Source organism: Microtus ochrogaster, unplaced genomic scaffold (assembly GCF_000317375.1).
Source record: "Microtus ochrogaster isolate Prairie Vole_2 unplaced genomic scaffold, MicOch1.0 UNK12, whole genome shotgun sequence".
Lineage (NCBI taxonomy): Eukaryota > Metazoa > Chordata > Mammalia > Rodentia > Cricetidae > Microtus > Microtus ochrogaster.
Window position 1 is genome coordinate 693,012 of NW_004949110.1, and position 23,254 is coordinate 716,265.

General features: G+C 49.4%; 1 protein-coding gene across 1 annotated transcript in view; it reads left to right on the forward strand.

Moving 5' to 3' along the window:
* Nucleotides 1-23,254, forward strand: part of Rasgrf1 (Ras protein specific guanine nucleotide releasing factor 1) — a 109,803-nt gene that overhangs the window by 47,304 nt on the left and 39,245 nt on the right. Inside the window, exons 6-13 of the mRNA XM_026789004.1 lie at nt 4,488-4,567; nt 6,989-7,182; nt 7,610-7,719; nt 10,731-10,849; nt 12,651-12,811; nt 16,350-16,413; nt 17,356-17,492; nt 19,748-19,830. Coding sequence (XP_026644805.1) covers nt 4,488-4,567; nt 6,989-7,182; nt 7,610-7,719; nt 10,731-10,849; nt 12,651-12,811; nt 16,350-16,413; nt 17,356-17,492; nt 19,748-19,830 — 948 coding nt within the window. The remainder of the gene's footprint in view (nt 1-4,487; nt 4,568-6,988; nt 7,183-7,609; nt 7,720-10,730; nt 10,850-12,650; nt 12,812-16,349; nt 16,414-17,355; nt 17,493-19,747; nt 19,831-23,254) is intronic.

The following is a 23,254-nucleotide window of genomic DNA, read 5'->3' on the forward strand; positions in this document are numbered from 1 at the left end:
TCCCCCCTCCGTCCATATCTTGGAAGGTGAACATCCAAACTGGCTAGGCACCCACAAAGCCAGCACATTTGATCCTACAGTGAATTTTTTTTAAAGCACATCAAGACAAGATGAAACCATTGATATTTTTTTTCCTTACAGGGTGGGAAACAATGGTGATTTCTGGCTTGTAAGGTTATCATGAAGTTTTCAGAGTCCCTAATTGTAGGGGGGAGGCTTCATTTTCTGCAGCAGGTTCCTTCCGCTGTGCTGAGCAGAAGTGTCTTTTCACAATGCAAGGCTTGTGACCACCCTTCACAGAGCATATCCATCAAACAACACAGGCTCAGTTTGTGTCTCTCATGTTTTAGTAATTCCTAGGGAATTTCAAACCTTATTATGTTATGATGGCCCACAATCAGTGACCTTTGATGTTATGGCTTAACTGTTTGGGGTGCCACAAACCTTAAGGTGATGCTTTTGATATAATGAATGCCACGTATGTTCTGGCTGCTCCACCATCTGGTCATTGCTCTCTCTTTCTCTGGCATCCCCGTCCCTGGAGATAAAACACTGAAATTGGAACAATAACTCTACAGTGGCCCCTTAGTGTGAGAGCAAAACACAGTGTAAGGATCCTATTTTGAATCAAAAGCAAAAGCATCACTCAGCGAGAAAAGCATGCTGAGAGCTGAATGGCCTGAGAGCCAAGCTTCTTGCAACAGATAAGCAGGTTGTGAAGGCAAAGCAGAGGCCTGGAGGGGAATTAAAAGAGCTACTCATGGCCTGGAAAGATGGCTCAGTGCTTAAGTACTCCTCCAGTTCTTGCAAAGGACCCAAGTTTAATCCCCAGCACCCGCCTAAGGTGGCTCACAACTACCTGTAACTTTTACAGCTTCAGGGAATCCTATGCCTCTGGCCTCCTCAGGTGCCTGCACTGATGGGCACATACCCACACCCAGACACTTAATTTAAAATAATAAAAATAAAGAAGGTGCTGGTCCGGTAAACACACAAATGCTAAGAAAGCTAGCAGCCCTCTAATTGTTAGGGAGCCATTCTGAGTGGTCCAGAGGGAAGCTCAACTAAGCAATGGTGTTGCCTGAGGCCATGACCTAACCCAGATTGATGCTGCAACCCTTAACTCTGGCAAAGTTGAAAGGTGAGGAAGTTGCAGAAGCTTGCAGTGGCTCATGGGATATATGCAGAGCGAGGACACGCATCGGGTGATGGGGAAAATGGAGTAAGTCATCCAGAAGATGGACCAGAGATAACCCTCAAAGACAGCTGCACCCCACACCCAATCCTCCATGTGGACCAAAGAGCCCAACAGAACAGGCGACCCCATGGAAGACTGTCACAGCTACAGAGAAGTTGGTTCCTGGCTTCAGAGCTTCAGAGAATGGGCTGTCTCATTAAGGGTTTAGACCTCTTAAGGACTTAGATGTGAAGTCTAAGCCAGGGTCATTTAGAGTTCTGAATTGCCAAGAGCCTGAAACTCCTTCACCTGTAAGCATAAGCTACCATAGCCTGCTTATTTAGGTGTTGATGGAGCCAGGCACATATATATATATATAACATGGGAGTCCATTGTTGAGACCTAATGCTAAGGGTCCTTCCAAAACAGTGCCAGTGATTGACAGTGCACCTGGTCACTGCAGAGCTATGATGGAGACATACAAAGAGAATGTTTACCCAAAGATTCCTTCCAAAACAGTGCCAGTGATTGACAGTGCGCCTGGTCACTGCAGAGCTATGATGGAGACATACAAAGAGAATGTTTACCTCATGCTGCTAAGATGACAGTCTGCTCTGCAGCCGGTGCCTTGAGGAGGAATATCAACTCTCAGATTTGATTATCTGAATCATAGATTTTCATAAGGCTGACACAGGTAGGGATTCTGCTGGAGAATCTGGTCAATGTTAATTCAAGAGCTTCTAGAAAACACATATTGTGGATAGCGAGAAGAGCATCCAAGATATGGGATTTTCATTGCTACTTCAAACCTGTAAGTTTGTTGCTGTTATGAACTGTAATGTCAATATCCATAATGTAAATATTCCAAAGATCTTAGGCGATCCTTGGGTCACCTAAGATATGGGACAAGACAAGATTTTGACGTTAACAGGAGCTTGGGAGGAGATGGTTCCAACTCTCACGGGTAACTTGAAATCGCCCAAGACTCCCACAGAGGGAGTGTCGCCACTGGTGTGGTGGACACAGCAAAGAACCAGATCACAAGTGGAGTCTGAAGGGTTGCAATCTTCGGATATAAGCAAAGAAGGTGGTGTCTTCACCATAGCAGCTCTTACTCCTGGAGACCCTGAGATCCTCTCAACCTGGGAGGTTACAACTCCTTTCTTTGATGTGGAATGGCCCTTTCCCAGGAATCGCCTAAGATCATTTGGAATATTTACATTATGGATATTGACATTATGGTTCATAACAACAGCAAACTTACAGGTCCGAAGTAGCAATGAAAATAATTTTATGAGAATCACTGTTCTAACGGGGCAAAGAATTGAGAATGCCACAAAAACCTGGCTGGTGGCAGCAGCAAGGTCTAAGGTTCTAAGTTTGGAAGGAGTTCTCCTGGCCATAAAATATAAAACTGAGAACTCTTGTCTTGAAAAGGAGGGGTCAGTGGATCTTGGAAACTTCCCTGTTGTCTTATCTTAAGAAGTGACCACAGCCACTCTTCAACCTTCAGCCACCTCAGTAGCCATGGTCAGTGTTGCTGCAAGACTCTCTGCCAACAAGATTGGCTTGCTGGGGGTTCAGGCAACATCTTTCAGCAAGGAAATATTTCTCAGTTAGGGTATATGGATTTTTAAGGCATCATACTTAGGCTGGAAAGATGACACCATAGGTAAGAATATTTGCTACATAAGTGTGAGGACCTGAGTTCAAATCCCCAGCACTCAGGTAAAAAGCTGATATGGCTGCACATGCCTTTAACCCCAGTGCCATAGGGAGCAGAATCAAAAGGATGGCTGGGTCTTGCTGGGTGCCAGCCCAGCCCCAGGCTCGGTGAGAGACCCTGTGTCAAAGGAACAAGGCAGAGAGTGATGGAGCAGGACATTCTCCTATGGCCTTCACACACGTGCACATGGGCTCATGCTCTGGCATACACAGGTGGGCATATACCAAATGCACACCATACATACACACACAGACATCACGTTGCTGCACATTTAACAAACACTGAGGGTGGTAAAATGTCTCGTGAGTTGATTAATTAGCTTGTTTGTTTGGTTGTGCGGAGTTGAATCATCCCTTGCAATGCCTTCATGCTGGTTTTACCATCCTTTTAGTGATGCTCCTGGTCTGCTGCTGCACTGACCCATGCAGTATTGTATCTAAGGAGCTTTCTTTCCTCACTGGTACCTGCCCGGGTGTCTAGAGTGTGTCTTCTGGCTGTCTGAGGTGGCTTCCCTGTGACTGATTGGCTGCACGCTCAGCGCCATCCGACAGGACGCAAACACAAAGCTCCTCAAGAACCTTAAAGGTTCCCTGCCATCCATTACAGACCAATTTTCTTTCTTTCTTTTTTTTCCTGTGCATTCTTATGCACCCCAGGCTGGTCTCTTGGTATCCAACAGTCTTTCCATGCTGAAAATCAAAATTCTTAACCTGGTTTGAGAGTCAACTAGATATCAGATGGAAGCCAGTCTCCCCCAGGTCACTAGGGAGGCTTTCAGACGGCAGATGAGTCAGTAACTATGCGATTCTCACTCAGAAAGAAAAAGTCAGCAGGTTTTCTCTGCAGCCCCCTTTTCCCAGTTTTGCTGGATTTGTTTTTGAAGGATTGGCTTTCCTCCTCCAAGCCCTGCGGCCTACCCCAGCGTTGCCGGCTTAGCTCTTTGGCATGGACTATTAAGTTCTCTGTCTTTCCCTTTCTCTCTCTTCTCCTTCTCTTCTCTTCCCTATCCCTCAGCTCACCGGGTCTCTTTTTCTCCTTCCGCCTTCCCACCCTCCCTGTGTCTCTGCCCTCCAGAGGACTTTTCAGATCTTCTCAGGGTCTTTGTCCTTGGGCCCTGCTCTACATATACCATCTGCAGCTCCCTGCTCTCTCCACCTCTTCCCCTGCTCAGGTAGTGTGGATACAAGACCCCCTCAGATCAAAAGTTGATGGGGGGGGGGGGAGACCACATCTGAGTAGAAAGCAGAGCCTAGGAAATGACCCAAAGAAAGATAAGGACATTCCAGAAAAGAGGAAAGACAGACCCTGTGCTTTCTTTGACTCAAGTGAAGTAGTGAGGTAGTCTCCCTCTGCCTCTGGAACCCTAAATGTAGTGAGCCCCACCCCCAAGGTCTCCTCTGCCATCTCCGTGAGCTGACATCCCCTGTGCAGAGGGGATTGTGTGGGGGTTGATGCCCCATCACTAGGTGACTAGGAGTTCCTACTTAGGGCCCCACGTTTGGTGTGGCACTAATGTGTTCAGCAGGGTCTTCGCCAGAGAAGTGGGAAACTCAGGCAGGAGCTCATTGGTTCTTTTTCTTTCAGTGAGACCATCATGTTCCTACATCAGATCTTCTACCAAGGCCTGAAGGCCCGCATCTCCAGCTGGCCCACCCTGGTGCTGGGTGAGTAGCCACCCCCTAAGACCCCATCCTCAGCTCAGGAGACAACTCTGTACCTCTAGATCATGGTGGGGCACCCTGTAGACCCCAGAGTCCTTGAGAGGAGAAAGACGGTCGCCACGTGCTCCTAGGAGAAAATGAGGTTTTTCTCTTTGTCTATCCACTTTCCCTTTCAAAAGACAACATGCCCACCCAGGAACATGCACACTCAGAAACGTCTCAAACTCGGGAAAAGTGAGAAACATTTAGAAGGTCACTGTCACTCTGTACCCCAAAGACAACCACCCCAAATACTACTGCCTGCGTTCCCTTCCACATTTCCCTACACAGAGGTCCTGAGCATCTGAGAGTTTTATTTTCCTGTCTTTACACAGCCAAAAAACTTAGTGAGTGAGCTAAACAGTTTGAAGCCTGTCACTAGCAGACATGTCATTTGTTTGCTTACACTAGATTATTACATTATACTGGGGACTTTTGTTTGGATGGTTTTTGTTTTTTTTTCTTTATTGTTTTGAGACAGGGTCTCTATCGTATCCCTAGTTGCCCTAACAATACTGTTACATTTTAAATTAACTTTGTAGGTGAAGTATTTTTTTTTCATGCCCAGTTTTCTCATTCTGCATTTTTGGTGGCCGTATAATGTTCCAGTGTCCCCAACTATACATACCATGATCCGCTAGTTCTTCTATTGGTTCGAAATTGTTACAAACTTTTGGGGCATTTCCATGGGATAGGTTTCTAGAAGTTGAATTACTAGAACAAAGGCCTGGCTTCATCTCCACAGCCTCGAAAGTTGTACTGCCGGGTCCCAGGAACGAGACACAGCTGCACCCTTACATTGTACCACACCTGGGTCAGGCTGGACTTCTTTGTCTCTTTCTCACATTCTCACTTTAGTAAGGAAAGGTGGCCACCAGTGTTCCCTTCGCTACAGGGGGAGACCCACTGTCGGATCAGACTTAGCTCTCCAAGTCCCCTCCACCCTTCGGATGTTTTTCATGTCAAAGAGCCTGCTCTGTCACACTGGGGAAATAGCTCAGTAAAGCCCTTGCCTCAGAGCAATGATGGCCTGAGCAGTCCCCAGAAGCTACATAAAAAGCTGGATCCAGTGGCCTGGAGGATGGCACTTACTGCTCATGCAGAAGACTCAGATCTGGTTCTCAGCCATCCATATGGAGGCTAACAACTGTCTGTAACTCCAGTTCCAGAGGAAAGCTTCTGGCCACCACCGGTACTGCATGCACATGGTATATTTACATATAGGCAAAATATGAATGAAAAAATGAGGACATGACTGTTCCTGGGTATGGTTGGGGAGAAGGTTTTTATCATGGAAGAAAGGAGAAAACAGACAAAGACATATGGAAGGGCCCAGACTGAAGCAGCCAGCAGACTGAACCGAGCCATAAGAGGAGAGAGAGGTGAGGAGCACGAGGAAGGAAGAGAAGAGAGGAGAGAGAGGTGAGGAGCATGAGGAAGGAAGAGAAGAGAGGAGAGAGGAGGAGGCCAAGAAAGGAAGCAGGAGCCAAGAGACCCAAGAAAGCACATAGCCAAAATGGCTAAGTTCCATAGGGAAGAGAAGCTGAGGGAAGGGCAGCTCGGGGACTGGAGACTTTAGGCTGGGCCTGGGAGTGAGCAGTGCTGGGAAGCGCAAGGACCCTGCAGCAAGTAACTGCCTTGCTGGGAGAATCTGGCAGCTGGCATCTGTCATGGTTGCTAATAGGCACCTCAGTTAGCCACCTAACAAAACACATATATAAAATAAAGAATAATAAACTTTTTAAAAGCTGGACTGATGGCATGCTCATATATCCCCACTCAGTGCTGGGTGGGCAGAGACCGGTTGATCCCTGGAGCTTTCTGGCTAACCTAGCCTAATGAGCCAGCCCCGGGTAACAGTAAGAGACCGTATCTCAGAAAGCAAAGCCAATGAGTCCTAAGGAGTGACACCAAAGGTTGAGCTCTGGCTTCCACATACAAACACACAGAGTGTGTATACACACACAGACACACACACGAATGCACACACACGCACGCACGCACACACACCCTGCCTCTTACAGAGACACTTGGGTTGAAGCAGGGGCTGGGCACACTCCACATGGACACATCATGAGATAAGGTGTAATCTACACCAGACTGTTTTCTTCAGTTGGAGCAGGCCCCCTGGGAGCCACAGCCCCTAGGGTATGGGACTCTATACTGACTCTCTAAGCCCCTTCAGTCACAAGACAGCTCACATCTCTGAACCCACTTCTGCTCATGGATAAGGTTGGTATATCAGTGTAATCTCCAAAGAGGGGTCTCTCTGGAGTGGGGATTTGAACCCAGCTCACAGCCTCTCTGGGTAGGCCAATAGGCCAAAGGCCTGGGGACATCTGGCCCCAGGGTCCCTCTGGCCTGCTGACCCCACCTGCCCTGCAGCCGACCTGTTCGACATCCTGCTGCCCATGCTCAACATCTACCAGGAGTTCGTCCGCAACCACCAGTACAGCCTCCAGATCCTAGCGCACTGCAAGCAGAACCGGGACTTTGACAAGCTTCTCAAGCAATACGAGGCCAAGCCAGACTGCGAAGAGCGCACGCTGGAGACCTTCCTCACCTACCCTATGTTCCAGGTGGCTGCCATGATCTTCAAGGGAGCAGGCTAGGGCGGGGGCACTGAGGGCTCAGCTGGCAGGACACAGTCCCCAACAACCCTGGCATGTGGAGAACAAGCTGACCACCTATGTACTTGTCCACTCCAGCAGTGGGGAAGGTGAGGGGGTAGTCCCTGGAGACAGAACTGTGGGGGTCCCATCTTCCTGGATATCCAGGCATGTCAGAAATGCAGCCAGCTTTCCTCCTTGGCCCACTGGGTTCAAAGGACCATTTTTGCCTCTCTTTCTTGCCTCTGTCCCTCTCCCTCATTACTCCACCTTTCTTGTCTGCATCACTATCTCTCCCTCTTTGCCTTGGCCTTCCTCGGCTCTCTGTTCCTTTCTGTCTTTCCACCCATTCGTCATCTCTCTGGTTCTGTCCCTCCATGTCCCCTGCCACTCACAGATCCCCAGATACATCTTGACACTCCACGAGCTGCTGGCCCACACACCTCATGAGCACGTGGAGCGCAACAGCCTGGACTATGCCAAATCCAAACTAGAGGAACTTTCCAGGTGAGTACCTAGCCACAGGGCAGAGGGTGGGCAGGGCAGGGCTGCGAATTTCCTCAGGAGGGGATCTGAAGGAAGGCATAACCTGCCTCTCTTCAAAGAAAGGCTGGGGGCTGCAGAGATGGCTCCGAAGTTAAGAGCACTGACTGCTCTTACAGAGGTCCTGAGTTCAATTCCCAACAACCATATGGTGGCATGCAGTCAAAACACTGTACATAATAAATAAATAAAATTTTAAAAAGAAAGCAAGGTTGGAGATATAGCTTAGTGGACAGAGTGCTTGCCCAGCATGCATGAAGCTTTGTGATCAGTGTCCAGTACTACATAAAACCAGGCTTGTTAACCTGTTAACTCCAACACTTTCTAAATGGAGGCAGGAGGACCAGAAGTCAAAATTTCAAGGCTACCCTGGAATCCATGACCCCATGTCACAAAACTTGTGATGATAAGAGCTCCCCAAGGATGGGGTTCCAGGTGGCTAGCCTTCATGTGCCCAGGACATGTTAGTCCCCTCTTCCGGCTCTTTCTGTCCTGTAGACAGGGGGCGGGGGTCTTCCTCTGCAAGAGCAGCCAGAGGAGGGGGAGCCCTTTCATACCCTGCAAAGTTCTGAGGAGGTGGGAAGTGATCTAGGTCAGAACTGGAGCCCAAAGGCAGAGCTAGTATGACTTCTCGATGGACTGGGTGGGAGAATGGGAAAAACTAGTGATTCCAGGTCTGTGGGGGTCTTAACCAAGACGGGGTATGTTAGATGGTCCAGACCTTCCCTGGGGATCATGTGGAATACAAATACAACAAGTGGAAGAGACCAGAAAGAAGGGCTCTAAAGTCTAGAATTAAGAGCCATCATCAGCTCAGTGACATCCCCAGTGCTATGAGATTGCCACAGAAGTGACTTCAAACAAGAAGACACCAAAGCTTAGGATTGAGCCTGGGTGGAGGTCACAACATGAGATGGGCAGCCAGCAAAAGCTAGCCAGACAGGTCTTAGCTCCAAGCTAGGCAGTGGGACAGGCTAGGGATAGGCAGGGGACATGCTGCCTAGCCTGATCTTCTGAGCCCCAGCTGAGTTACTGAGGCGTGAGGGAGGACCAGAGTAGACACCGAATCCAGGTGTGACTGCAGAGGTGCAGAGCCAGAGGCAGAGAAAGTTCTCTCTGTATCTTTCATGTTCAAGAACCAAATCCTACATGTTCCTCCCTCCCCAGGAGGAAAAAAAAAGCCTAGAATGCACTCCGAGGTTCTGTATCATTGAGAGATGCAGGTCCTGGAGCAAATAGGGCTGCAAATGGCCTGAGAGGCCAAGGTCATTGGCCTAAGACCTAGGTAAGCACCCTACCCTTCGTTCCACCTACTCCTGAACCTTCACCCGAGCCCAGCCCTAACGGCACATTGGAGCATTCTCTCACCCTCCCCGCCTGATGGCGTTGTCCTGGCAGGACAGAAACCATCAGATAGCCAAGCTCTGCCCAGTCTGGGCTAGGAAATACACCCCCTTTTCCTGCGGACACCAGCCATTCACCACAACCCCAGCCACACTCTCTCTGAGGACCAGGCCTTTGCTGTTTTATCCTCAACCACTGTAACACCACTGATAACACAGGCCATCAGTTCCAGTCCCTCGAGGCTTCTCAGAGAGCTTTCTAGCTATGTGTGCACATGGAACTCCAACTCCATCTGTAGCAGAACTTATCCTGACCAGTTATAGGCTACTCTTGTCAAATCTGCCTGCCACTGTGGCGTTGCCCCTTGGGGCCCTTCAGAGTCAAGCATTCCCCCAGCAAAGCTTCACCCTCGCCGTGAGAAACCTTCTCTCTGGCGCTGGCCACTTCTCAAACAGGAATTGGGCATCTAAGACATGCATTTCTGAGAAGAAAAGGGGAAACTGAGACTACTCGAGACTAGAGGCCGTCTGGATGTCCTGGAGAGTTTGAGCTAAAATGGTAGTCCTCCACCAGGAAGAAAACAAACTGGAATGCTGGTGGCCACCTCTTCCTCAGCATCCTGCACACAGGGAGCTGAGTATCAGCCGGCCCGAGGCTTGAGTGGTTTGCTCATCTTGTGGCCCACCCAAGCAGAGTCCGCTTCCCTGAGGGTAAAACCATACATGGTCACCCGTCCTCTTGGTGACACTGACCGTAGAATTTTAGGAATCAGCAGAAAGGCATAAGATGTGATCTTCTTAAAGTGGGTGGGGTATTTTCCCAGAGCTCCCCCTTTCCCAAAAGTATTCATTAAAAGCCTGGAAACCCACCAAGGCAAAATTGCCAAAGAACACCCTTCCCTCCTCTCCCCTCCCCCTCCCCCGCCAGCAATATTTTTCAAAGTAATTAAATGGCGCCATCTCCTGGAGACTATGGAAGTTGCAGAAGACCGGAAGGAACAAATTCTTTTCCTCCAAGAAGGCAGAAAGTTAGAAGGTGGAAGCCAGCCTTTCCCTCAGCCAACAGAAATGGCAGGAGCTCCCAAATCTCAGGTCATTCTAAGGCTCATGCAACATTAAAAGTGCATCCATACAAAGATATGGGAGCAAGATCTAGGGCGTAGCTTAGTGGTAGAACACTTGACTAGCATCCTCAAGACCCTGAGTTCAAATTCCAGGGAGGGGGGAAAAGGGCAGCTTGAGGAAAAGAATACAGAGGCAATGGACTTTGCCTGATCTATGGATGAGAATCATGTAAAATGAGACATGAATAACAAGCAAGGGTGTCCTGGGCTCACACCTCGTCCTGGGCTGGACCTGCTATCTACCCTACAATGTTCAACACTGAGATATGACTGGCCTGCTTCCTAGCTGCCAATTTCCATGTCAGTTCTTCTCAAATAAGCACCTGGCTCCTTGGGCTGCCAGGGTATTAAGCCAGATGGAGCCTGGGAAGTGTCCTGCATACAACTGGCACTCAATAGCTACACATCACCTTCACCTTCCTAACTGCAGGTCCCACCCCCAAGCGAGAGCAAAGCATTCCCCTCCCTGGTAGCGGGACAGCATGCCTTTTATTTCCTGTCTCCCCAGGATCATGCACGATGAAGTCAGCGAGACAGAGAACATCCGGAAGAACCTGGCCATCGAGCGCATGATCATCGAGGGCTGTGAGATCCTCCTTGATACCAGCCAGACCTTCGTGCGGCAAGGTAGGGCGCCTGCTCTGCACGCCCACAGCGGGGTCCCTGGAAAAAGGGCAGCACTTGGGAGCATATCCAGCGGGCTGGCTTTCAGCTGTGACTGTGGAGTGTTGTAGTTTGCTGGGAGTGCAGTAGCTCTACATGGAGGCAGACTCTATCTACACACACACACTTAGACATGATTGCGTTCCAGTTTCCCTCATGGCGAATATGAGTCTCCTGCCTAGATTAGCCTCTGGCTTTTGGTTGTAAGCACTGACCTGTTCTTTGGGGGAGAAAGTGGGAGACAGGATGAGGACAGATAGTGACTGGCCCTGGGAATGCCAAGTGTTGGGAGGCAATGGGAGGGAGGCTGTACTCAGCGGTTCTCACTGAAGTGAGTCTTCTCCCCTCTGGCTCCTGCTTCCCTTGAGAGTGGGTCTGGAAGGTGTGGCCCTGTCTAGCTTCTGGTGGCTCAGAGATGTCAAAGTTGTGATGCATTTGAAGGTCACCTCCTACAGCTCTCGTGTTCTATGGGAAACTCAGCACTGTTTGTGTGCCTCAGATGGATGTCTGCCCCGGGATAGATGTCCAGCATCCCCTATACCCAGCTCTGGAATCTCTAACTAGTAAATAACCTTGTGAGAGGTTTACACTGGCCTGTACCTCAGAATTTGGCCTCAGAATGAGGGGAGGGTCTGATATCCATTGTGTTTCAAGGACAGTGCCTGCATGTGGTCCCCAAGGACCCAGCTGTAACACTTGGAGCCCAGAGTCAGCTTTGTCTCTGTCTTCCTGAGCTACACTAGACATGTTCTTTGACAGAAGCGTTCTCATGTAGCTTCTTCCTGCCTTTTTGAAGAAAACCCTGGAAGGAAGCCCCTCCTAGGGTGGGCAATCCCCCCACAGACCCGGAAGCTGCTCCATCACCCAAGAGAAGCTCTTACTCCTCCATCCCGGAGCAGGACCTGGAGCCCATCCCAGCCCTTCCCACTTTTTAGCCACATAGCCATTTCTGACATCTTCCCTGTGCACACCAGGTCTCCATAGGGCTCTAAGGTCCCCGAGGATGAAGCCAGCCTCACCTGCAGGAGAAGACCTGTCACTAATGGGCAGCCAAGATGCAGTAGACACAGAACCGGATAAGGGAATCAAAGAAGGAGGCTTTCCCAAAGAAGCTAGGCAGTGCGGTCTAGGATGACATTTGCTATGGAGGAGAGAGATAGCGACAGAGAGGAGAGAGAGCTGAGAGCTGAGCCCAATCCAAGCTGATGAGCCCTGAATACCCAATCCCTGAGAACACAGTGAAGACAATGGGGAAGGAACCTGTAGAGCACATGATGCACGGGACTGCCAGAGTAGAGACAGCCGCCTACTCAATCCAGCAATGGCTTTCACTGCAACACACTGAGGATCACATGCTCAGTCTGGGCTCAGTCTGGGCTCAGAAGCTAAGTGCCGTGATTAATTGGTGCTATCTACTGCGGCCAGCGCTATACAATGTATCATGTTAATACACGAGAACCCACCTTCAGCTCCCCATTTGTTCAGTGCCATCTCCAGACTTCAGCTCGGCTCTCCCTTTCTTTTATAGCTCTTCTGCTTGCCAAGACCCTGTTCCCTGGTTGGGAGGTTGTAGGGTCCTCTATAGGGCTCTCCTTATCCCCACCCACTGACTCTGAGGCTGGGCTGGGAGGAGTGACCAGGGTATTTCAACTACTTTGTCCCATGGCTGCATCTCAACTTCCACGGCTGGGCCAGCGGGTTGGCATCATTGATGTCATCTGAGAGTAGGCTCAGAGCGTCCTCACCACCACCCCTGCTCCCACAGGTTCCCTCATCCAGGTACCCATGTCGGAAAAGGGCAAGATCACCAGGGGGCGCCTGGGATCTCTGTCCCTGAAGAAAGAGGGTGAGCGCCAATGCTTCCTGTTCTCCAAGCACCTCATCATCTGCACCAGAGGCTCCGGAGGGAAACTGCACCTGACCAAGGTAAGGCCATGGAGAGGAGCTCCAGGCCTGGGGCTCCGGCACACTGGCTGCGCCCTCACTGCAGAACTGGGGGTGAAGGTACAAGAGGCCACTGAAGCGATTAGGTGGGATTTTGTGAGTATGTGAGCACACGCCTGTACACGTGCGCGCACACATACACACACACACACACACACACACACACACACACACACACACACACACACACACACACACTGGCTAAGCCAAGGGTGGGAATGAGCAGAACATCCCCTGGTATCTTCTACTGGAGAAATCGTGGGAACTGGGAAGGTGGCATCAGACTCCAGAGACTCCGGCTACTGGTCAAGAGTTCCAACGAGCCCTTCAAGACCCAAGTGTGAGCATATAATTGTGCAAGTGTGTATGAGTGTGTCAGGGGGCTCTGTGTGAGGTATATGGATAGGGCTGTGGGGGAGAGTGGAGGTTCCCCTGCAACCTAGAATTAGAGCAACACATGACATCCTTCTCTGTCATCTCCAGGCAAAGATTCTCAGACACCCACTCCTCTATCCCAGGAAGCCTTCCTCGGGTCAGGTGGCCCTGGGAGGCTGCTGAACTGTTGTCACCTCATGTGCCCTCTTGTAGGACAAGCTCAATGGCCTGAACTCATCCCAGTAGGTAGAGGGGAGAAGCATCTCTAACCCCAGGGCTTTGCTCCTGCTGTGTACTCAACTGCACAGCCAGCTCCCCTCTTCTGTGGCGAGCCTCCTTCATGTCCTTGAGACCGGTTCAAGTGCAGGTCTGCTGTGATGCCTGGGGCTCAAACCAAAACTCCTGCTCCCCAACACTGCTGGTCCCATTGCTCTGAACCCCAACAGGCCCCAACTCTGTCACACATGTGACCCTGCAAATGTCCTTGTCCTGTGTACACTTCATCAGTCAAACAAAGATAAATGTCCTCACAGAAACACTGCATGCAGGGTCTGGCAGAGAGCTGACAGTGCCTGTGAATTTGCTACGATGGTTACAAGGACCTTGTCTCTCTGTGCTGCCATCTCTCCACGTACTCTGTCCATCCTGTGCGAGCAGATGGGATTTCAAATGTGAGCAGACAGCAGCTTGGAAAGGAAGGGCCAGAAGATGCCCTTAATTAAGTGAGAGCATCGGGGAAACCTTCCTTTGGGGACCTGGAGGCCTGGTCCGTAGCCTCCCGTTGAGCTATTAGATCAAGCGCTGGCTTCAGGGGAATCCCCTGCTCATGTTAACTTGTCAACAAATTAGCGGGTTGGCTGCACATGGAGAAATTAATATACAAATATTAAACACTCCAGTTCCAACCAAACTGGGTGTCAAGGGAAGCTTTCGGTAATTGTTAGCGTCAAGTTCCACTCCAGATGTCTCTGTCCAGGTCAGGAGGGTCAGGTCTCCTGTCCCTCAGCTGTGGGGTGAGCACAGGCAGGTTGCACTGGAGATGTTACAGTGGTTTCTTGATCTGAGGCTGGAAGTTCATGATTTTAGGTTGGTTCTTTTTCTTTTATTAATTTTTGAGTTTTAAAGGGTTAGCCTGGGAGCTGGAGAGAGGACTCAGCAATGGAGAGCCCTGCTGCTCTTCCAGATAACTCAAGTTTGGTTCTCAGTGCTCACGTCAGCTAGCTCAGAACTGCCTGTAACCCCAGCTCCAAAAGATCTGACTTCCTCCTCTGGCCTTCTTGGACACCTGCATACATGTTACCCAAACACACATACACACAAATTAAAATAAAATTTATTTTAGGGATGTCTGCTAGAAAAGGACACAGGATCAGAGCACTGCTGTGTGGGGTACCAGGCTGACCTCAGACAAGTCATGTGACCTCACTAAGCCTCAGTTTCCTTATCTGCGTAACGGATATGAAAACACCTCCCAGGAATGCTGAGGGAGTCCCAGTGCCTGGTACAATACATTCTCAGTAACTTAAACAGTCATTGTAAATCCTATGGTAATGAGCTTGTCATATTACTGGCAGCAAGGCCTCGAATAATGATTCCCGTGGCCTGTCCCTGCCCCAAGTGTTCCTCACATATTCGATTCCTAGAATACCTCTGCGGCAGACACTAGCACTTTCCCAGCTCACAGATCAGATAAAGGAAGTAAAACAAGCCAGTAAGGGAGTGCCAGCTGGGGTGTTGCTTGGTGGTAGAGCTCCGACCTAGCGTGCAGAAGGCCGTGGGTTCCAACTTCAGCACTGCAAATAAATAAGGGAATGTCAGAGCTGGGCTGAGGCGGGGAAGCTCTTAGGATTGGTAAGCCCGGTGAAATCACAGGGCAAGGAGGCTGTTCAAAAGTCCTAAGAACTTCTCAAAGCCACTAAAGAAGGAAGCAAGAAGCAGACCCCAGGGCCTGGGAATCCCCTCCGATGCTCTCCTCACAAGTGGCAGCCAATATAACACGAGACCATAATTCAGGCAGGTGGTTAAAAATAAATTCTGAGTTTCATAACCAAAAAGTGGGCAGCCTGCCCAGTATTTTTATATAAAGATCAGTCATGTGGCTGGGTCTATATTAGCATCCGTTATTGTAGGACAAACACTTAGTGCCTGCCCGTTGCTGTGGGTCAGGAGGTCAGGAGCGACTTCAAAGTGGTCTTGGCTCAGGGCTCGAGTTTGCAATAGCAGTGTTTGCCAGGCCACAGTGCTCTAGGAGCTTACCCAACCGAGGTGGTCCATTCACGGGTCTGTGGGCTAGAGGCCTCGGCTCTTCTCTCCCCACAACATGGCAGCCACTTCCCTTGAGACAGGTGGTCCAGGAGAGAGCCAGAGAGCAAGCCGGAGGCTGTGGTCCCCAGTGCTGCACACCTTCACTGCCATCTGATCCTTGTCATTCTGCTCTGATCACAGCCCCGCCACGCCTAAAAGGGAGGGGGTTGTGCTTCCACTCAGCCACAGGTTCCCTTCTCACGGGTGTCAAAGGGAGAGGTGCCCTGTCTTTATTTCTGATAATGGGAAGTGAGTTGTTGACCTGGGCCTGGGACAAGAGCCCTGAGGCTTTCTCGGGACCCCACCAAGAGCTGACCATGTGACTGGAGCAACCACTTAACTTCTCTGACTTCATTTTAGAATCTATATAATGGGGTTAGCAATCCATATAATGGATCCATAAAGTTGGCCCGTTTCACCATTGCTAGCAGGAGGGGTTGCCCAGGAACAGAGGAACTTCAAGGTTTTATAGCTTTCGGGGTATGGCGTAACTCAGAGATGCTGATGTGATGAGAGGAAGCCAGACAGGACAGATTCTGGCTCGTCTGCCCACAGTTTGACCCCAGCCTTTACCAGGGGTGGTCTCCCTGAGAAAATCTCATGTCGGCCACTTCTGTGGATCTGTAAAGGAAGCCAGCATCCTTTACTTACAAAGCAGCATGCCCACTCAGCATATGCTACATACACACATGTATGTGGACGCGTGGATGCTTGGCAGCAATGCCCTTCCAACCCTGATGTGCATGTATGTGGATGCGTGGATGCTTGGCAGCAATGCCCTTCCAACCCTGATGTTCTGGGACCCCACTCTAGCACATGGACTCCTGCTGCTCTTTTTCAGAATGGAGTCATATCGCTCATCGACTGCACCTTAATGGAAGAACCAGAAAACGCAGAGGAGGAAGGTCAGTGTACACGCTGCTTATTTCTGTGCATGCACACACACACACACACACACACACGCACACACATGCACACACATATACACACATGCACACACATATACACACACGCACACACACGCACACACATGCACACACATATACACACACGCACACACACGCACACACATGCACACACATATATACACACGTGCACACACTTATACACACATGCACACATGCACACATTCATCAAGGTTGGCAGGAAGAGCAGATGATAGACCCTGACTCAGATGCAAAAAGACAAGAGAACTCAGACCAGGGCAGACAGCTCACAATTGTGTGTCCCCAGAGAGGAGATCTTGACTGTGTGAACTTATTCTTTCCAGTAAACTCTCCAGAGTTCCAGGGCCTTGCGTGTGTGGTGCCCTGTGTTTGATCCCCAGCACCAAAAAGAGAAAAGAAAACGAGAGTTAAATATCAGTAATAAAATACCTAGGACTTACTTTCCCAGGGGGGAGCTGTAAACCAAACTGAATGTTCAGCCCAGTCTATAAAAGTTTAGATGTCAATGTTGCTTGTCCCAGGTGTTAGCCAAAGAGCTGGGTTGTGCAGCCCCATCTAACCATGGCATAGCTGCCTCCCTGCTAGGAGTCTTAACTGAGTCCTGGCTCAGAACCCATTGGTACAGTGAGGGCAGAGGATGTACTACTCCATAACTTGGGCTCTGAACCAAAAATCTGTATGCCTGTAAATGACTTGGGTGTGCCAGATTCTCTGTTCTCCCCTGTTCGAAATGGTGACTTTCACCTACCCAAAAAAATCATAAAACACTATGACTCTAAAAGAAGCAGCCAGTGGCTTGGCATCCATCTACTTGTGTCTAAGTCAGGGACCAGAAAACCTTACCCAGCTCACAAGCCCCCACACTCACTCTGTTAACTTCATATTTTGTCGCTGAAAAAGCCAAAGGAACTGCCCCGGACATAGACCACTTGGATTTTAAGATCGGGGTGGAGCCAAAGGATTCCCCACCCTTCACTGTCATCCTGGTGGCCTCATCCAGGCAGGAGAAGGCAGCATGGACCAGTGACATCAGCCAGGTGAGCAGCACTGCCTGTTTCACAGAGCACATTGTTGCTTCATGCTTGACTTTGTGGGGGACCTAGATGGACGGGGCATAGCAGGATTGTTCTATTAGAGAAAACCAGGTCCATGGCCCCTGCCCAGATTGAGTCAGCCAATACATGCTATTTGCAATGTGGTTTTAAACCCTTAAGCATGCCGGATTCTACTTCCTGCTCCCCAGACCTGTGAATGGCAAAGGTGTCTGCACGTCAATCTCATCTCCAGGTGCATCGCCAGTGCACACACACAAAATGTCCTGGTGGTACCATCCAAGAATGTTAGCTACAGAAGAGCTTGAGGAGAGAGCTTCACAGCCCAGAGACACTTGGGAACCTACTCCAGAGAACCAGGGCAGGCTCCTGAAGTCCAAGCCAGCATCATGTGCCAGAGAAAGATGGAGTTTTGTCCTTTGCCTGTTGCAAGCAGTAGCTGTTCCCCTTGTCCTACCCCATTTCACCATTAAACAGGAAGCCTTGGCTTCTCCTGGAAAGTCAGCAGCCCGTGACTTTGGGCACTGGAAGTACAGGAGGTGGGAAGTTGAGTTGAGTAACAGGGCTGTCAGCTGCTCCTGGCTTGTGCTTCAGAAGGCAAAGAACAGTCCCATAAAGGTGGGAGTCAGGTCCCAGGGTGTCTGCCTGTGGCCATCCTCTCTGCAGGGCTGTGCAGGTGTATTAGGAGAGCCGCTGGCAGCAGAAAGGGACAGCTATGGCTGGCTTTCCTCCCTGTGCCTTGGGAGGAGAGGGCAAGGTACCCAGTGTGCCTAGAGGGCCCCCCCTCACCAGTTCCCTGCCTTCTTACCTCTGTGCCCTGCTTCAAAGCACGGTTTGACCTCAAGCACTGAAGAAAAAAATTAAAAAAAAGAGCTGAAAGAACATTCCAGATAAAGAATGATAGTAAAATACCAAGGATTTACTTTCATCTTGTGGAACTCTGAATTGAACTGAATGCCCAGGCAGTCCATAAAGTTGCAGGTATCAACATTGCTTGGTCGAGGGGACGTCGGGTGGCTAGGCAATCTGCCCCCTCTCGGATCCGCTGAGAACCAAGGCAGTATGGGATTGCACATAGTGTGTAAATCTACTCTTTAGAGTTTCACCCCCCCTCCAAAAAAAAAAGCCAGCATCCCCTGGAGAAAATGGAGAGTTCAAACCCAGCCCTTTCCTGTCCACAGGGAGCCATAGTAATCAAAAGTGCTGGCTGTTCTCCTAAAGGGATCCACAGAGATCTTTGCCCTTAGCAACATTGCTGGTGTCCCTGAGTAGGGGTCACCCAGCCCCTTCCCTTCAAAATCCATCCTGACAGCTTCCTGAGGTCCTCGGCTGGAGTTGCCGGCAGGATGAGAGTCTCTGCATGGTGGAGAAATCAGGTTGAAAACACAAATGGCAGAGACCTCGCCCTGTGTGTGTCCTCCTTTGGGGGCCTGGCTTTGACAGACAGAGCCTAGGAGACCTGTCGCCCACTGTCCCAGTCTTCTGGCTTCCACTTCTCAGTAGCCTCAGCACTGGCCTCCACTCACACACAACCTCAGAGCCATCTACTCTGATATGCTTGGAGCTCCCCAAAACCTTGGTCCAGGAGGGACCCCTCCACAGCAGAAATGTTAAGCCCAGGATAGAAAGCCGGAAGGTGAAAAGAGGCAGCCCCTCCTCTGAGATTAATTTTCTATATTTGGTTGGGTTTTGTTTTTGTTTTTTGTTTGAGTCTCGCTACGTAGCCCAGGCTGGTCTCAAACATGCGATCCTCCTGTCTCCTAAGTGCACTCTCCATGTATAGACTGGAAATGTAGAAACCACCTCCAGCACCACAGCACTGGTACGGGGGCAGGGGATTATTTACACAGAGGACACATGTATATACACACTGCTGCAGAAGCTTGCTAGGCAGCTTCCCAGAGAGCTCAGAGCATGGTGGGGCAACCTCATCCTTGACACTGGCCTCAAAGGATACAGCGGAGTGGCCAGAGCTGATGCATCTTCCTGGCAAACACCCAAGTAAAGCAGGGGTCATTAAACCCATCTAGGAAGATAGGGAAACAGACTCAAGAAGGTCAAATCAGCCCCCCAAGGTCACTTGACTTCCAGAATTCAAATGATGCTGTGTTAGTCTTGCCCTTGCCTGGACAGTGTCCTTGAAGCCTGACAACCCTGTGTGCAGGCTGGGAGAGTTCCAGGTGGGTCCAGGATCCAGTACAGAGATGGAGTTCTGAGCCCCAGATCCCCTCTGTTTCCAGTGTGTGGATAATATCCGGTGCAATGGACTCATGATGAATGCATTTGAAGAAAACTCCAAGGTCACGGTGCCGCAGATGATCAAGTAAGTGCCCTTAACCTGCCTGCACTCCAGAAGCTAAGCACCAGTCAGAGACAGCTAGCTAAGGCCTGAGCAGGTCAGCCCTGGGGCTCAATGGAGGGTTTCATGATGGACGGCTAGAATGTCTGTTTCATGTTTTTAGTGAATGTTTGGACGGCTGCTTTGGTGTAGCTTTTGCCCTGGTTGGTTGGCTTTGAACACCTTGCCTTTTTTTTTAATTTAAATTTTTATTTACATGTTGGTTATTTTTTTTTATTTATTTATTTATTTATTTATTTATTTATTTATTTATTTGGTTTTTCGAGACAGGGTTTCTCTGTGGCTTTGGAGCCTGTCCTGGAACTAGCTCTGTAGACCAGGCTGGTCTCGAACTCACAGAGATCCGCCTGCCTCTGCCTCCCAAGTGCTGGGATTAAAGGCGTGCACCACCACCGCCCGGCACTTGGTTATTTTTTTTACATTGAGCTATTTAAAATATAATATTAGGAATGAAAATTTCACTTATGGTTTCTTAAGAATTTTTCTTCTAATTACAAAATAAATACATAAACATTTCAAAACTACACAAAAACCTAATGGCAGGCTGCAGCTGCCAGGCCAGTGCGTCTCTTTGAGTAGTCTCTCAGGACAAGGGGCTAGTGTCCTGCTGGACACAGTTTTCCATCACTGCCACCGTGTAACCCAGCTTCTATAATCTGAGCAAAACATCTTTCCTCCAGTGACTCCCACCTGACAGGACTCCTCCCTCTTCCTCCTCCCCTAACCCTGCAGCACCTTGGCTGTCTGGCTGCCATCTCAACCTGTGAATCCCAAACCTGATAACATCACTAGATACCTCCCAGGACCCCACTGCCCACTGGCCTCTGTCTAGATTACTATGACTGCTATATGATATGAATCTCTGCTATTCCCACTGAGTGCCTTGGGACAGTGCGTACCGCAGGACTTAGTATCTGAAAGATGCCAGACCCCCCCATTGTTCACACTTGACACCAAGATAAAGGCAAGCACATGATGAGGCTACTGTATGCTGATGTTACATGTCTTCACAGTGAGAAGTCACTCTGCACATTGAGAGATTAATGAAAGAAAACCCTTTAATCGTAGCACGTGGTTCTGGCTAATGCCCAAAAGGGAACGAGCCCCCAACAGATTTTTAGGAGCTTATGTATGCCTTTAGTTTATTCATTCCAAATGCACAGTTATCCTCAAGTCTCTTTTAGGTCCCAATTGGAGGTTACACTTTGACAATTTAAACAGAGACAGGAGACTACAAGTCTGACCACTTGGGCAGGTGGGAGATCTACACAGCAAAGATATTTTCTCAAGTGTTACAGTATTGTTCTTTTTGAGTACTTGCTAACTGGGGTCATCTTGCTCACCTGGCAGGATTATGTTTTATGGTGTGCCGGGTCATAATGACAGTTGTCACCTGTGTTGCCCACCTGAGTTGCCCCTTAGAGGTCTTTGATGGGAGAATGAGCCTAATGCCTGGCTGTAAGTTGGGGGGGTATATCTTCTTTGAGATGGGAATGAAGCCTAATTGCAGATCAATCCTGGTGAACAAACATTGACCAAAGGGTTTTCCCAGCAATGCTAAACTTGAATTATCTCTAGCAAGTCTGGTTAGTGTAACACTTATCTTTGAAGTATTAGAGTAAATCCTTTATACCATCAGTTTTATTACAAGTTTCTCCTACACCACGGGGTAAACAGAGACAGCTTTGGGTGCACCAGGTCCCTTAAACTTCTTTGAAACTGGTCAGCGATCATTCCCCTCACCACTGCATTGCTGAATGACCAGAGGGCAGAGCAGTGGGACCAGTAGGAAGAGCTGTCCAGTGAACCAAGGAGACCCAGTGAAATGCCACTATGGGGAGTCAGGAGGGTGCCAGCCGACAGTTTGTGTGGTACCGGAAGGGTGCAGAGGATGGATATGGGCCTGATTCACTTGGCACAGTTGAAAAAGGCTTCCCTGAAAAAGGAACCCAGAGCTGACATTGAAGGCCAGTCATGGTTTGTTCAATCGAAAGGCATTCTGGGAAGAAGGAACGATGTGAGTGTTTGCACAAAGGCAGGCCAGTGCAAGGTACTTGCGAAATGATGACTAATCCCATCGGGGTTGTAGGACTTAGACTGACATACAGGCAATAACCTGAGTGAGCTTTGTTCTCCAGGCACCCGATTCGACCAATTATCCCATAGGCTTTGGAGCAGACAGGCCAGGGATCAGATGAAGATGTTTCACCCTAGGGTTTGGGGAGTCCATTTAAAACACATATTAAGAAGCATGGATAGGAGTGCAGAAAAGGAGCAGGAGGTTAAGGCAGCTTATGGTCACGTGCCAGCCCCACATCAGCTGAGCTACAGAGTGCTCTTCTGCCCTGCCCCTCCCCATGTCGGGTCAACCTTCCCTGCTACATAGACCAGAGTGAAAGTTAGATGAGGAGACCTAACCTCCAGAAGGTGCTTGGGTTTGTGGTATACACTTGCCCTCTCCGAGATGTAAAACAGCACACACAACCGACCACAGCTGAGCATGTCAGTTAACCTAACCAACAGCTGTGATGTCATCTGCATGTAGGTGTCCACCTTAAGACTTCATGAATATTGACCATCGCTTGCGCCTCATGTATCTTAAGCGTACCATGAATTTGATGCCCTTGCGGTCTGTTGATCCTTTTCCTGCTTTTATTCTACAAATGCTGTAGTTTATATGCGTATCTGCTACGTTCAGGAGATATTCCTATACTTAATTTCACTTCTCATTTCTCTGAGCTTTATATAGCACAGTCAGACTTTATTAACTAACATGGCAGTCTACACCATGTGGTGAAAGATGGGGCTGGTAAAGGATGCGGGACTCAGTTAGCAACGTTGCATCTGGCAAGCTATTGGGTTTTGTTCTGTAGGTGGTACGGTTGTACCCCAAGGGTATCAGCCCCAGCCCCTTGGTAGCACTCTGATAGAGCACTTGGGTAACAATGGTATCCGCTGGAAAAAGGCAATGGGCTGAGCTGGGGACTTGGTACCAGCAAGTGTCTAAAATGATCCATGTCCTACAGCAAAGCTGAGTTAGAAGACTTTCCCTCTGTTTCTCTGAGATGGTCTCTTTTGTCTTGTTGTCTCTGGAAGCCTTGTGGTTTAGTCTACATACTATGGGTTGAACCCATTTGTCCAGCTTCCCCTCTGGTCCATGCAGCAGGGAGGGAAGGCTGATGCAGCCAGGGAGAAGCGAGACAGAAGAGCAGTGGATAGCCAGTATTGAGGACTGCCATTTGTCTACACGCTACCCGAAACTGCTATTCCATCTCTCCACCTTCTAGATTCACCCCTGCTCATTGGAGACTCTAGGGGAAAGGCTCTTTATTGATATTTCAAATCTCCCATGCTTCTAGATGAAGTATTTGGGAGTTGAATCTGGAGC